The sequence below is a fragment of the Megalops cyprinoides genome, chromosome 18, assembly GCF_013368585.1.
Source record: "Megalops cyprinoides isolate fMegCyp1 chromosome 18, fMegCyp1.pri, whole genome shotgun sequence".
Taxonomy (NCBI): domain Eukaryota; kingdom Metazoa; phylum Chordata; class Actinopteri; order Elopiformes; family Megalopidae; genus Megalops; species Megalops cyprinoides.
In genome coordinates, this window is record NC_050600.1 from 18,806,892 (window position 1) to 18,818,894 (window position 12,003).

Below are 12,003 nucleotides of genomic sequence, written 5' to 3' on the forward strand. Positions count from 1 at the left end.
ATCAAAACAGGCAATAGTGTAAATTAATAATCTGCTCCTCATCTTATATACAGTTATGAGGTCACTGCAGCCCTCTGTAAATAATGCTTTAGGTCTCATTTGAAACCAGTATAAGATTCAATCAAAGTGCAAGTGTCCACAATTATCTGCAAATTGAAAATGATTTTTTTTTAATATGGTTCATGCCTTTTCCATTATGTGCCTTTAAGAGACACAGAGATATATAAAAACACATTCATTTGAGGATTCCTGGTACCAACTAATCACACCCAGCCTGAAAATCCCACCAATATGTATTCAGCAAACTGACCTCTTAACATGAACAGCGGAGCAAAATATTCTAAACGGCCTCCCCGAGAACGGTCAATCCGGCTCCAATTTAAAAACAATGAGGAAACAAGATGAGGAATAAACGGAATGTCAAATGAGAGGGAATTATTCATGCGCTGTACAGTGCTCCGCTCCGAGCTGCACCTGATGCAGGCTGTACCGTCCCTGGCCTTGTTATCTGCCCGCCGCTGATCGACTGAGGGGGCACTGCTGCAACTGTCAGGAGTGATGTATTACATCATTACGCACACTCTCACGGCGCACCCGCATGCACGCATGCGCGCGCAGGGCTTATCGCCGCCACCACGCTATCGTCACAACTCTAAACAGGTGATGACAACTACTACAGAGAGGATATGCAAAGATGTCAATAGGACTCTGTGTGTGTGTGTGTGTGTGTGTATGTGTGTGAGAGAGAACTCTTTCCCTACAATAGGGAGGTCACTATATTTCCTTGTTTAACTAATATCATGTAATTCAACAAAATGAGAATTAGTCTTACTCAATCACCATAAGACTACACCACCTGAGCTCTCACATTTTATACTTTGGATACGCCTTTTCTTCTCTGGTATATTTTTCACAACCTTCTTTTTTACCTTTCAAACATACAGACAGGAAGACAGAAAAATACGGGTTTTCTCATTTTTACAGAGATTAAAACACATTCCATCCAACAGAAACTCCCAGAAGATGAGGGGGGTCCTCAAACGCCTCCCTTCTAACGTACACGGCAACATGTAAGGAGCCCTGGCAAGGCTTGCCTTTGTGTGGAACTAGAGAGAAAACATTGCATGCACCACTAAATCATTTGTTCGGCTCTTCTCCGCAGCAGTTCGAGATTCATCATCAGTGCAAATATGTGTGGAAATGACAGGCAATGGGCATTAGCCACTTTCCCATAGCGCACTTCTATAAAAGGAAACACCGTGCTCGGTTCCCCCTTTCACTGTGGAGCTCCGCACTGAGAAAGCTGAGGAGAAGAAGGGCCCGCTCCTCAGTCAGTCTGAGCCGTTAGCTGGATCGTAACACTCCCTCGCCATGATAATTATTATTATTAGAACGTAACACAACAAATGCTGCAGGATAAAAATACCCACAGATGCTTCCAGAACACTACAGTGTATCTTTTTCTGTTCGACAAACACCTGATCAAAGCAGAGCTGTGTGTGTGTGTGTGTCTGTGTGTGTGCATGTATATATATGCATGTTCACTACACTGCTCTTTTAACATCATACTTATTGTATTAAACTAAAATATAAAAACTGATGTATTTAGTAAAACTTAAGATTTTATGCACTACCTCTGCAACTATCTTATAAACCAACACTAATTTCAAGAACTTTTTTCAGTGTTACTAAAGCCATCACAAATATTTGAAGCTACAGCTGTGTGCAAACATTTTCAATTAATAACGACTTATTTACTTTCCAGTTTAAAGTATCTAATAAATATTATACTGATATGCTCAACTACTACACTACTCTATTTGTGAAATCCTGAAACCATGCAGACATGTGTTGTTGGCGTAAGCAACTTTCACCATATTCTGAGTACAATATTTTCTGATTCATTGTTGTTTGTTGGAATTATTTTTATTATTGAGATTTCAAACTTGCTTGAATGTTGAGCACATGATGAAATACTGGATAAAAGCTTTCTTTAAAATAGTCAAAATAGTGATCATTAAAAGACTTCGTAGCCTATAATCGTAAATACATCAACTGTTCCAATTTGGTACCATTTTTCCACAAAACCGGATCACTGCGAATAATCCTGTCGCTAAATAACATCATTAACCTTTTAGCAGAGACTTGTCCAAACAAACACGGTTCCTTAATTGTAGCGAATGTCCAACTGATCCGGTAATAACCAACAACATAGCCAGCACTATCAGCCGAAAAAAGAGTCAGACTGGCAACCGGGATACAGTTTAATTGACTTGTTCGGGCTTCAGATCATTTTAATTAAATTCCATCCCCTTAAGTTTACCAACAACACACCCTGGAGGACATGCCAAGAGATTCTGCAGTCAACACGAAACCTGAGGTGATGCGGACCCTTCAACTACAGCCCACAGGGCGCCTCCATAAATTATAAATATGAAGGTCTGCTACACAGTCTTTATATCTATAATACTTCCTTTTTAGGAAAAGGACACATAATAAATACGATTTATATTTATAATCTGTACAATGAAGATTTAATTTAGTCATTTGTAAATCAATTAGGGCTACTAAAACATGTCACAGCAGCAGCCCGAATAATCGTCTTGAATACAAATTAAACAAATCGTTTTGCTTGTGAGATATTTTATGATTAACTTAAAAATATCTTGGGCAAATATAGGCGGTTTTCTGGACTACGACTCTAAAATGCAATATAGTAGGCTAAATACTCGCATTTTATACTGAATTAGGGTACATCGAAACAAACGGCTGCTTAAAAAACGGACTGATCCGTTTTCCTCGTAAGGCTTTAGCCTACTGCAAGAATTTCACGTGCGGATGGAGCAACAAACCGATGCCTTATTCTCATAGATTTAACAACTATGTTCCTACATCAGTATCACTTTAATAATTAATTGCTGGTTATTTCTAAAAGTGTGCTGCGTGAATATATGAAGACACATCTGTGGTTTTAGAAATGCAAACTATTATTATCATTTTACACAAACAAAACAAAACGCCTACTCCCGTATACTTATACAAATTTCAAGAAAAAAAAAAAAACTAGAGTATCCCTACTGGCAATTAATTGATCAATTCTGCATTGTTAGAAAATTGAGAATATTTACATTTATCAATTTTCAGAAATAAAACAAACGGACAAAAGACATTTACATTGCAATGCAAATCCGGTTTATTCGGCTTCATCACCAAATCAAGACAATTGTCAAAAATATTGTTTACGCTGTTTTCCCACACATACGCATAATGAACGTAGTCAGCAAAAAATGCTGCATTAGCCACGCCATACACTACCCTATAATGCCACAACCTCTTACGGAGTTACACACTGTTAAACGACATGCATGTAGAAACACTTTTCATATGCACGTTTTAGCTTCATAATATTTTAAGAAATGCTAGTTGCTTTGTTCGCTAACAAAATTAAAATGGATACATTATTTAACTGTAAACTCTAAATGATGTAGGCTATTACTGTGCACGTAAACATATGCAGAATATAATGTCTAGAGCCTATATACACCTACTGACACGCAATGTCAAACTACAAAACGCAACAACACACAGCATTGGATTAGATAATGCCTTCAAAAGATTCTCCTATAAACTTAAACTGATAAACCAAAAGTGATGGTTAATGTTCTTCCAAAAAACAGACTTGACCTGTCAAATATGCACAACGCATCATTACAATGTTCTTTGTATTGTTTTTTTTTCCTTCACAGCGCAGGGTTGTTTTTAAAAGAGCTCAAGAACTAGGCGGACAGACTTTTTAAAATACGGAAATACACATACTATGTTAAACCGTCGACGGACGGACTATCTCGTTCAAAGTAATACATCTGTACCTCTAACCTGCGCGAACCGCGGCTTTGGGGATGTTCCTGAGAAGTGTCTGGTCTGTCCAACGTGCGTCTCGAGTGCGGATTTGATTGGCTGCTCTGCCTGACAGCTTTGTCTGTGATTGCAGGAGGAGAAGCACCACCCCCTTCACTCAGGCTCGGGGACCATTCATAAACTAAACAACTCCAGCACTCCCGACTGAGTCTGGATAACATAGCAGACAAGGTGCTGTACAGTAAGGCGCAGATAAACACTGAGATGAGACACCAAGGCCAGTTTTTTATATTTTGGTACATGTGAGTGTTAAGCGGCAGACAGCAAACCACGACTCGCTGACTTCAGCTTTTACGGTTGAACTGTGCTGCTCTGAATGATACTTAATATTTTACTGCACCTCAATCGATTTCTTTTTGCAACTGAAGTCCATCCGCTGTTAACGCAAAGGTTGTTTTTCTTCATTACTCTGAAGCGCGTGCCTCTGGCTTCACCGTAAGCATTGGATCCGTCAACGTACTGCGAGACCCCGGTGTACAGCCCGGACATTTGCCCAAACATGATAGCTGCGCAAGCCAAGCTTGTTTATCAGCTCAACAAATACTACAACGAGAGATGCCAAACTCGCAAAGCGGCCATCGCCAAGACTATCCGCGAGGTGTGCAAGGTGGTGTCGGACGTCCTGAAGGAGGTGGAAGTGCAGGAGCCCCGCTTCATCAGCTCCCTGAGTGAGATTGACACGCGCTACGAGGGGATGGAGGTCACTTCCCCCAACGAATTCGAGGTGGTACTTTACCTGAATCAGATGGGCGTTTTCAATTTCGTGGATGACGGATCTTTGCCGGGATGCGCGGTGTTGAAGCTGAGCGACGGACGCAAGAGGAGCATGTCCCTGTGGGTCGAGTTTATCACGGCCTCTGGCTATCTCTCCGCTCGAAAGATCAGATCGAGGTTTCAGACTCTGGTGGCGCAAGCCGTGGACAAATGCAGTTACCGCGACGTGGTTAAGATGGTAGCGGACACCAGCGAGGTGAAACTGAGGATTCGAGAGAGGTATGTGGTGAAGATCACGCCAGCGTTCAAATGCACAGGAATCTGGCCTAGAAGCGCAGCCCAGTGGCCCATGCCACACATTCCCTGGCCCGGTCCTAATCGGGTAGCAGAAGTGAAAGCCGAAGGCTTCAATCTCCTCTCCAAAGAGTGCTATTCGTTAACCGGTAAGCAGAGCTCGGCGGAGAGTGACGCCTGGGTCTTGCAGTTCAGCGAAGCCGAAAACAGGCTACTGATGGCAGGCTGCAGAAAGAAATGCCTCTCCATCCTGAAGACTCTGCGCGACCGACACCTAGAGCTTCCGGGCCAGCCTCTAGACAACTATCACATGAAAACCTTGCTCCTGTACGAATGCGAGAAACACCCGAGAGAGACTGACTGGGACGAGTCTTGCCTTGGCGACCGACTGAATGGAATTCTCCTTCAGCTTATCTCGTGTTTGCAGTGCAGGAGATGTCCCCACTACTTCTTACCAAACTTGGACCTGTTTCAGGGAAAACCACACTCAGCGTTGGAAGCGGCAGCAAAACAGACATGGAGACTGGCGAGAGAAATTCTCACGAACGCGAAAAGTTTGGACAAATTATAGACCGATTCACGTAACTACATAAAGCATTGTTATTAGAATGAAAGGACGTTGGAGATCACTTCACTGTAAGTGGAAAAAAAATGTTTTTTTTTCTCCGAATAATGTGACGAAGTCGTAAAAAACAAAGAAGTAAACGGGAAATTGCAAGGATGGGAAGTTAAGGTACTTTTTCAAATACACGTATTCTGTTAGCTGTATTGAATGTTTTCACCAAGTGAAGAAACTTTTATTTAAATACGCACAAATTATTGCTGCAAAGAAAACAAAAATACGATGTAAAGTGCCAAGTTCAATTTTTTGATTATGTGCCCAACGATTTAAATGTAATAAAAATACATACAACTTCAACGTTGTCCTCACTGTTTATCGGGCCTTAGTACTGACGTAATTGCGCAAATGTATACATATGATATTAATTTAGTATAAATGAAAATGGAGATTGTCAATAGGGATAACTGAAAATATGTGTTATAACTAAGAATGTAGCTATAGGCTACATTTTGATTTGCGCTCATACAATTCCGAATTAGAATAAAATACTATTTTAATCAAATTAAATCGCACAACCAATTACAACTTAAGTCGTTATTATCTTAAATTAGACTTAACTATATTCGGTTAAAATATTACAACTAAATTACAATATATTATATTAATACTTTTATATTGTAACTATATACATAACTTCATTGCTGTGCAGCTTTAATTCACCTTTGTATTGTAGCTTTGTTAAAATCATCATCGCATCGTTAGAAGTAATTACTTTCACCGTGAATACTGATTTTAAAAATGCTGCTTTACATTTACATTGTAAATGTTTAAGAGCGCTTCATTTATCTAGGCCGCCAGAGCCAGATTTGTTTTCGAACTGACACGACCTCCACACACGGAGAGCGTATGAGTTGATAATTTAGTACCAAATTTTGAAATGAAAGCGACCGTTAAAGTTGCGTATAACTGAAGCAACAAATTCAACTAAATGCATTACCCGTTTTTTTAGGACAGATATCTGAACGTCGAATCAGGACCTGTTGTCCGCAGTTCGCCTCATTTGGGCAATGATATCAGAAATACTTCAGCCAATTAAAAATAAACACGTTTATACCATATAAACAGTGCTAAAAGTAAATAGAATGGTAATTGGATTAACCAGTTAAATATAGAAAGACTGTATGTAGGTGGTATTTGGTACTGAAAAAAATGCAGATCACGGATTTGGGCGCAATTTCAGTCCACAGTAAGTTATCTGATCATATTTCCCATGTGTGGGTTCCAGAAAAAACAGAAATGATTGTGATCTACGCGTATCAATTTAAAGCTTAAGAAAACGCATGAAACTTATGTTCAATATATCAGTAGTAAAATGATGTAAATTGAATTTAGTTCCATTTCATCTGTACTAGGCCTCAGCCTGATACTTTAGCTACTATCTCTACTGTACTGCTGCTGTTCCCACTACAACTAATACTACTATTTCCACAAGTTCTACAGTTATAATAATATCACATTCCTTTTAAAATAGCTGGTACGATGTAGTAGTACTACATGTTCTTATGGAGCCCAAGGGAAGAATAACGGTTAAATAACACTTTTTCAGATTTGATATGTCTATGAGAAGTTTAATAATAGCCTACATGTAAGCTTACATTGTTCACAACACGTGAACAGAATCTACAAACTTCAAGTAGGCCTTACATTAGATAGGGCCATCAGAAGACTCCAATTAAGCAGCAAGATGTGATTATATAAATATACAGGGTATACTGATATAATGCATATACACATTGACTGTAGGTAATATGACCTTAAATTATGTAATTTGATTTACACGTGTAAAAGAGGATATCCTATTATTTCAAATTACATTACACAAAGCATGCGAAGGAACGCTTTAAATTCAGAATTCCAAAAACGATGTAAAATTATGCAAAGAATTTGCAGGTATGCTCCTTGAGTACCATGTTTCCTACAGAACATATTTGGGGCCATTTAAGGTAAAACTATTATATTCATGTATATGAAACAGTAAAGAACAATAACGTTTTTTTTTACATTCTACTCGCTATCATTTACGTACATTTTTTAACTTACATCCGTACAGCGACAAACTATCAAGACTTTCGTTCCGTTTTGGGGTATTTCGTGTGACAGTTTTAAATGACAAAGATGTGGGCCAACGCTTAAGCATCCATTTCATAAATGATGTTTAATAACTTTCAGTGATATTACCGAGTGACCCAGACACAAAGAGCCTGCTATGATATTCTGTAAAGCACAAAATGCAATGTGCTCGCGGGCGAATGACAGGAGAAGTTGTGCGCTGGTAGAGACGTGGTTTCTGTGGGGGGATGGGCGGCTGCTTATAATAGCCTACTTATGAAACGATCATTGTAGTTATAACAGACTCTTATCAATTATTTCTTTATAAAAATATGCTGAACTGCACTGAGCACCATAGTCACAGTGAGGACAGTTTTAGTATGGGAGGCACTCATTTTCTTTTACAATAATACAAACTATTTCTGAATAGAAATTTTCTGATGGGGATGTGGAGGTTGGTGGCATGTCATTCCCCCTCCCCTTTTTTCTTTAAAATGCTATTTTTGCCCACGACATTTTGGGTGCTTTGGGATCAATGAACTCAGACATTCTCTTACCTTTGGATCGATTTTCTTAAAGCTTGGTTCTTCTTCATCCACCTCGAAGTAGAGCTCGGAGGCTGTGATGGACAACGTGCCTTTCACCACGACCGCGGGGGCAACCAGCTGAGCCCCCGTGCTCAGGTTCACTGGCCCTGTGAGACAGAGTGGAGGTGGTGGGGGGGGGGGGGGGCACCCATTGTCAAAAAGAACACAAAATAGCTACACGGTCAAAAAGAAAACTACGTCTCCCCCCGGCCAAAAAGAACAGCAAAGTCGCAACGCGGTCCAAAAAATACGAAATCGCTGCTCGGGAGAAAATAACACAACTCCAAATTCCAAACTACGGGATTTATGAGAGTAACACATTGCTAGATAATACAAAGAAACAAATGGCGAATAGATGAAACTGATATTTACAGCAGGCAAACCCCCATACCACTTGCAGTTTTGAAGTGGTATGGTAAGTTTTAACGATATGGTGCGGCAATACAATTGCAATACGCACACAGAGACACGTAACTTCCAATAATCGAATAATTTATACTCTATTTAATTACATTATTTGCATTTTTGTTATGAATAATAGTGGAATATACTTCAAATTATTATTATTATTATTATTATTATTATTATTTCTCAGGTCATGACAGTACAGTCCATTTCCTCAGTTCTGCATTCGGCCTGTTTCATAGTTACATTTGCGCTTACTTTTTTCCCCTCTCTTTTTATTGGATCAGACGATTGGATTGAACTGTTTGTAAAAATCAAATGAATTGTCATTTCCATTGATTGCGGGACGGGAGCGTGCCGTTTAATCTCTCATCCATCTTAATGTATGCCAGTATGACAATGAAGACCTCTCTCCCGGGAGCCCGCGGCAGGCTTTGTCCACAGCCCCAAACGCACAGATACATTGTATTGGCAGATGGTATCAGATAGGTAAAGGAGCAGATTTGATTTCCCCAAACACTGCTCGAATAAACGGATGAAATAAGCAGCAAATATTCATTTGCTGTATCCCGCTGCCCTCGTCATATTTGCATGTAATCCAGAGGCAGAATAACATTTTTTTCAATCACTCGCAGACATTCAATTGGCAGCGGACACCGCGGAGCTGGGACGCTGGGGGTCCCGCCGGAGACCCCTGGCAATTTCACCTTAATTTCCGAGCCATGGCACTGCATTATTCAGGATTACCCTTTAATCCCATTGTCATTGCATGGGTCGTGGAAATTACAGCACTCGCACACCTTTATTACATGGAAAATTATACGATAATACTGGTGTAGGCTACTCTAATTCGGAAAAAAACAGTTGACTCGCTGCTTTTAAATTGCAGTAGGATCACTATTGCAAGTTATAAATTAAATTAATTGGATAGATTAACACTATTAAACTACTAGCCCATGAAGAATTTTAAATGTGACTTTTAGGTTGCTATAATATATGCTAATTTTTATTTGTTATTGTGTCTCTTTTCATGTAGGCTAATCAAATGGCTCAAATGTAGCCAACTTTATGCGGTTTATATTAAGATTTAAGATTTCAAATTCGATTCATCACACGCGCAATTGTCAACGTTGTGCTGGTACTGCCGAGCTATGTATCAAGGGCGCAAAGTACAAGGCCTAGCCTATTGTTACTTTAGACTGTCAAGACACTATGTCCAGCCAACGCGTAATAAATGCCACCGCAATCCTGAAAGAAAACCCGTTTAAATTAGGCTGCATCTAGACACAAACACAAAATTACTACAATTTAGCGTATTCGCGCCACTGGCCTACTTTGACAGTAAATCTGCTAATTTGTGAGTAGCCTATATGCGAAACAAAAGATGACAGTAGTATAACAACTGTAGATGCGTGATTCTACATTCAGAAACTAATCCTAAAATAGTAAAATAAATAAATAAGAATAAACACAATCAGTTATATTTGTGCTTCACTGTAAACGTTAATGGGAAAATGATCTCTTTATTACCAGTGTTCGGTTATTCCAAACTGTTTCGAGGAGGAGGCGGTCCACCTCAAGCGAGACCGCTGACCGGGAAAAGAGGGCCGTTCATCATGCATCAAGCATGAATGATCAGAGACAAATAGACTTTACCTGTTAAGTTTTCCAGTTCTTTTTCCTCTAGCGATGATAGGGTATCATCCTCCCCGTCCAACGATATCTCGCTTTCCGAGTTTTGATTTCCCAAAGCTTGACTTCTGATGGACTGTTTGCCTTTCAGAACGTCTTCCTCTGGAGCTTCAAGTAAAAACATACAAAGCAATTCATATTAGTTATGCGTACTGGCGACTTTTTCAAAACAGCCCTAGATTCATGTTTGTCTTTCACATTCACGTTGTCAAGCAGCAAAACATATTACAATTCGGAAACATATAAGAGTATTAATTAATTTAGTAATGACCGTTAATCTCGACACCTCGATATTACACAGCCTACATCAACACAAAAGGAACAAAAAAAATTACGTGATGAGCAGGTGAAATTATTTCTATAAAGTTGGTTTCGTTTCACACCAACAAAATCCCATGACAAAGGAACAGGTCAAATTAGTCAAGGTAGACGTTTGATTTTGCGCTTTGAATAATCAACTGGTTCTCACGAAATATCTAACTATTATTATAATATATGACAGTGCGACATTTTAGATGAAGAAATATCCATGCAACTAAGCCTACAGTACAGAACTGATTCCCATTTGGTCTACAGAACAGTCCAATTTTCAACAGAGCCCATACGTGCATTTTTGCACAGAGCACGCGACTGCACTGCAAAGTAATATTAAGAAATCGATCACCATCTCCTTTTTACAAAACGAATTCGCAATCGTAATCATTTTCAGATGAAACATTTAAATAATTAAACAATATACGTAGGAAAAAGGTGTAATTTGCTTTCTTAATTGGTGACAGCTTGCCGCTGCAAATAGCATATAACGGTTACAATAAATGCACACGAGGGCAGAATTAAGAACAAGAATCCTTTCATTTTTCAAGTTCAAGACTACATTTTTTCTGCATCTCTAGCGACTGAGCTGTTTTCCTGTGGAATCTATCGGATTACTATACTGATGAAAACTCCAATCCAATGGCCCGGGAGAGCCTTTGGGTCATTTCGAATACAAAAGGTTAATTTTACAGTTATAATTCTCAAGTCAGAGAAATTCACTATGTAGCCTATTAATCGAAAACCAAGAGCTGCAGCCTTGGTCTTCGTAGTAGGGGTTTAGGACCAGATATTTTTCAGTAAACAACTGTTTATAGGTACAAACTAATTATACGAAGAAGGATGCTTTGCCTAAACTACGATTCTGCTTTGATACAAAGCAAACCATATTATATGTAAAATCTTATTTCGGGCGTTTGTCTGATACTTTCCAGCCGAACACACAGGGACCAAAATGCTGTTAAAAACTCAATTGCCTGTGTCCCCTTAAGACATCAAAACAAATCTAAAATAAATACAATAATTCTAGCCAAACCAATACTCTGTAACACGTGCCAAACATATCACAACAAAGCGAGGCCAGTTCGCCGCTCATTACTTTTTTGATTTCTACTGTACATGACTTGAGGTTCCGAATGGATTATTTAAGAAAAATGGTAATCTGCAAACATTTATAGAAGCCTGCACTCCCTAGTGGTGTGGGGGGTTAAATCCACTGGACCGGTCTTAAAATAAATCTACTGTGCACGTACAACTAATTCCTCATTTAAATAAATAAAGTTGTGTGTGTGTGTGTGTGTGTGTGTGTGTGTGTGTGTGTGTGTGTGACACAGACAGAAAGGGGCGAGGGCAAACACTAATTCAGTTCTTTCTCTCTGAGAGCTTTCAACCCGATGAGCAGAGCAGGAG

General features: G+C 39.4%; 2 protein-coding genes across 2 annotated transcripts in view; one reads left to right on the top strand and one right to left on the bottom strand.

Moving 5' to 3' along the window:
• Positions 1-12,003, bottom strand: part of LOC118793402 (lipopolysaccharide-responsive and beige-like anchor protein) — a 210,665-nt gene that overhangs the window by 77,593 nt on the left and 121,069 nt on the right. The window contains exons 39-40 of the mRNA XM_036551568.1: positions 10,246-10,389; positions 8,155-8,291 (exon numbers count right to left, since the gene is read on the bottom strand). Of these exons, the coding sequence (XP_036407461.1) occupies positions 8,155-8,291; positions 10,246-10,389 (281 nt within the window). The remainder of the gene's footprint in view (positions 1-8,154; positions 8,292-10,245; positions 10,390-12,003) is intronic.
• On the top strand, positions 4,148-5,740 carry LOC118793401 (protein mab-21-like 2). The gene has a single exon (XM_036551567.1). The coding sequence runs from the start codon at positions 4,418-4,420 to the stop codon at positions 5,495-5,497; it is 1,080 nt and encodes a 359-aa protein (XP_036407460.1). The 5' UTR covers positions 4,148-4,417; the 3' UTR covers positions 5,498-5,740.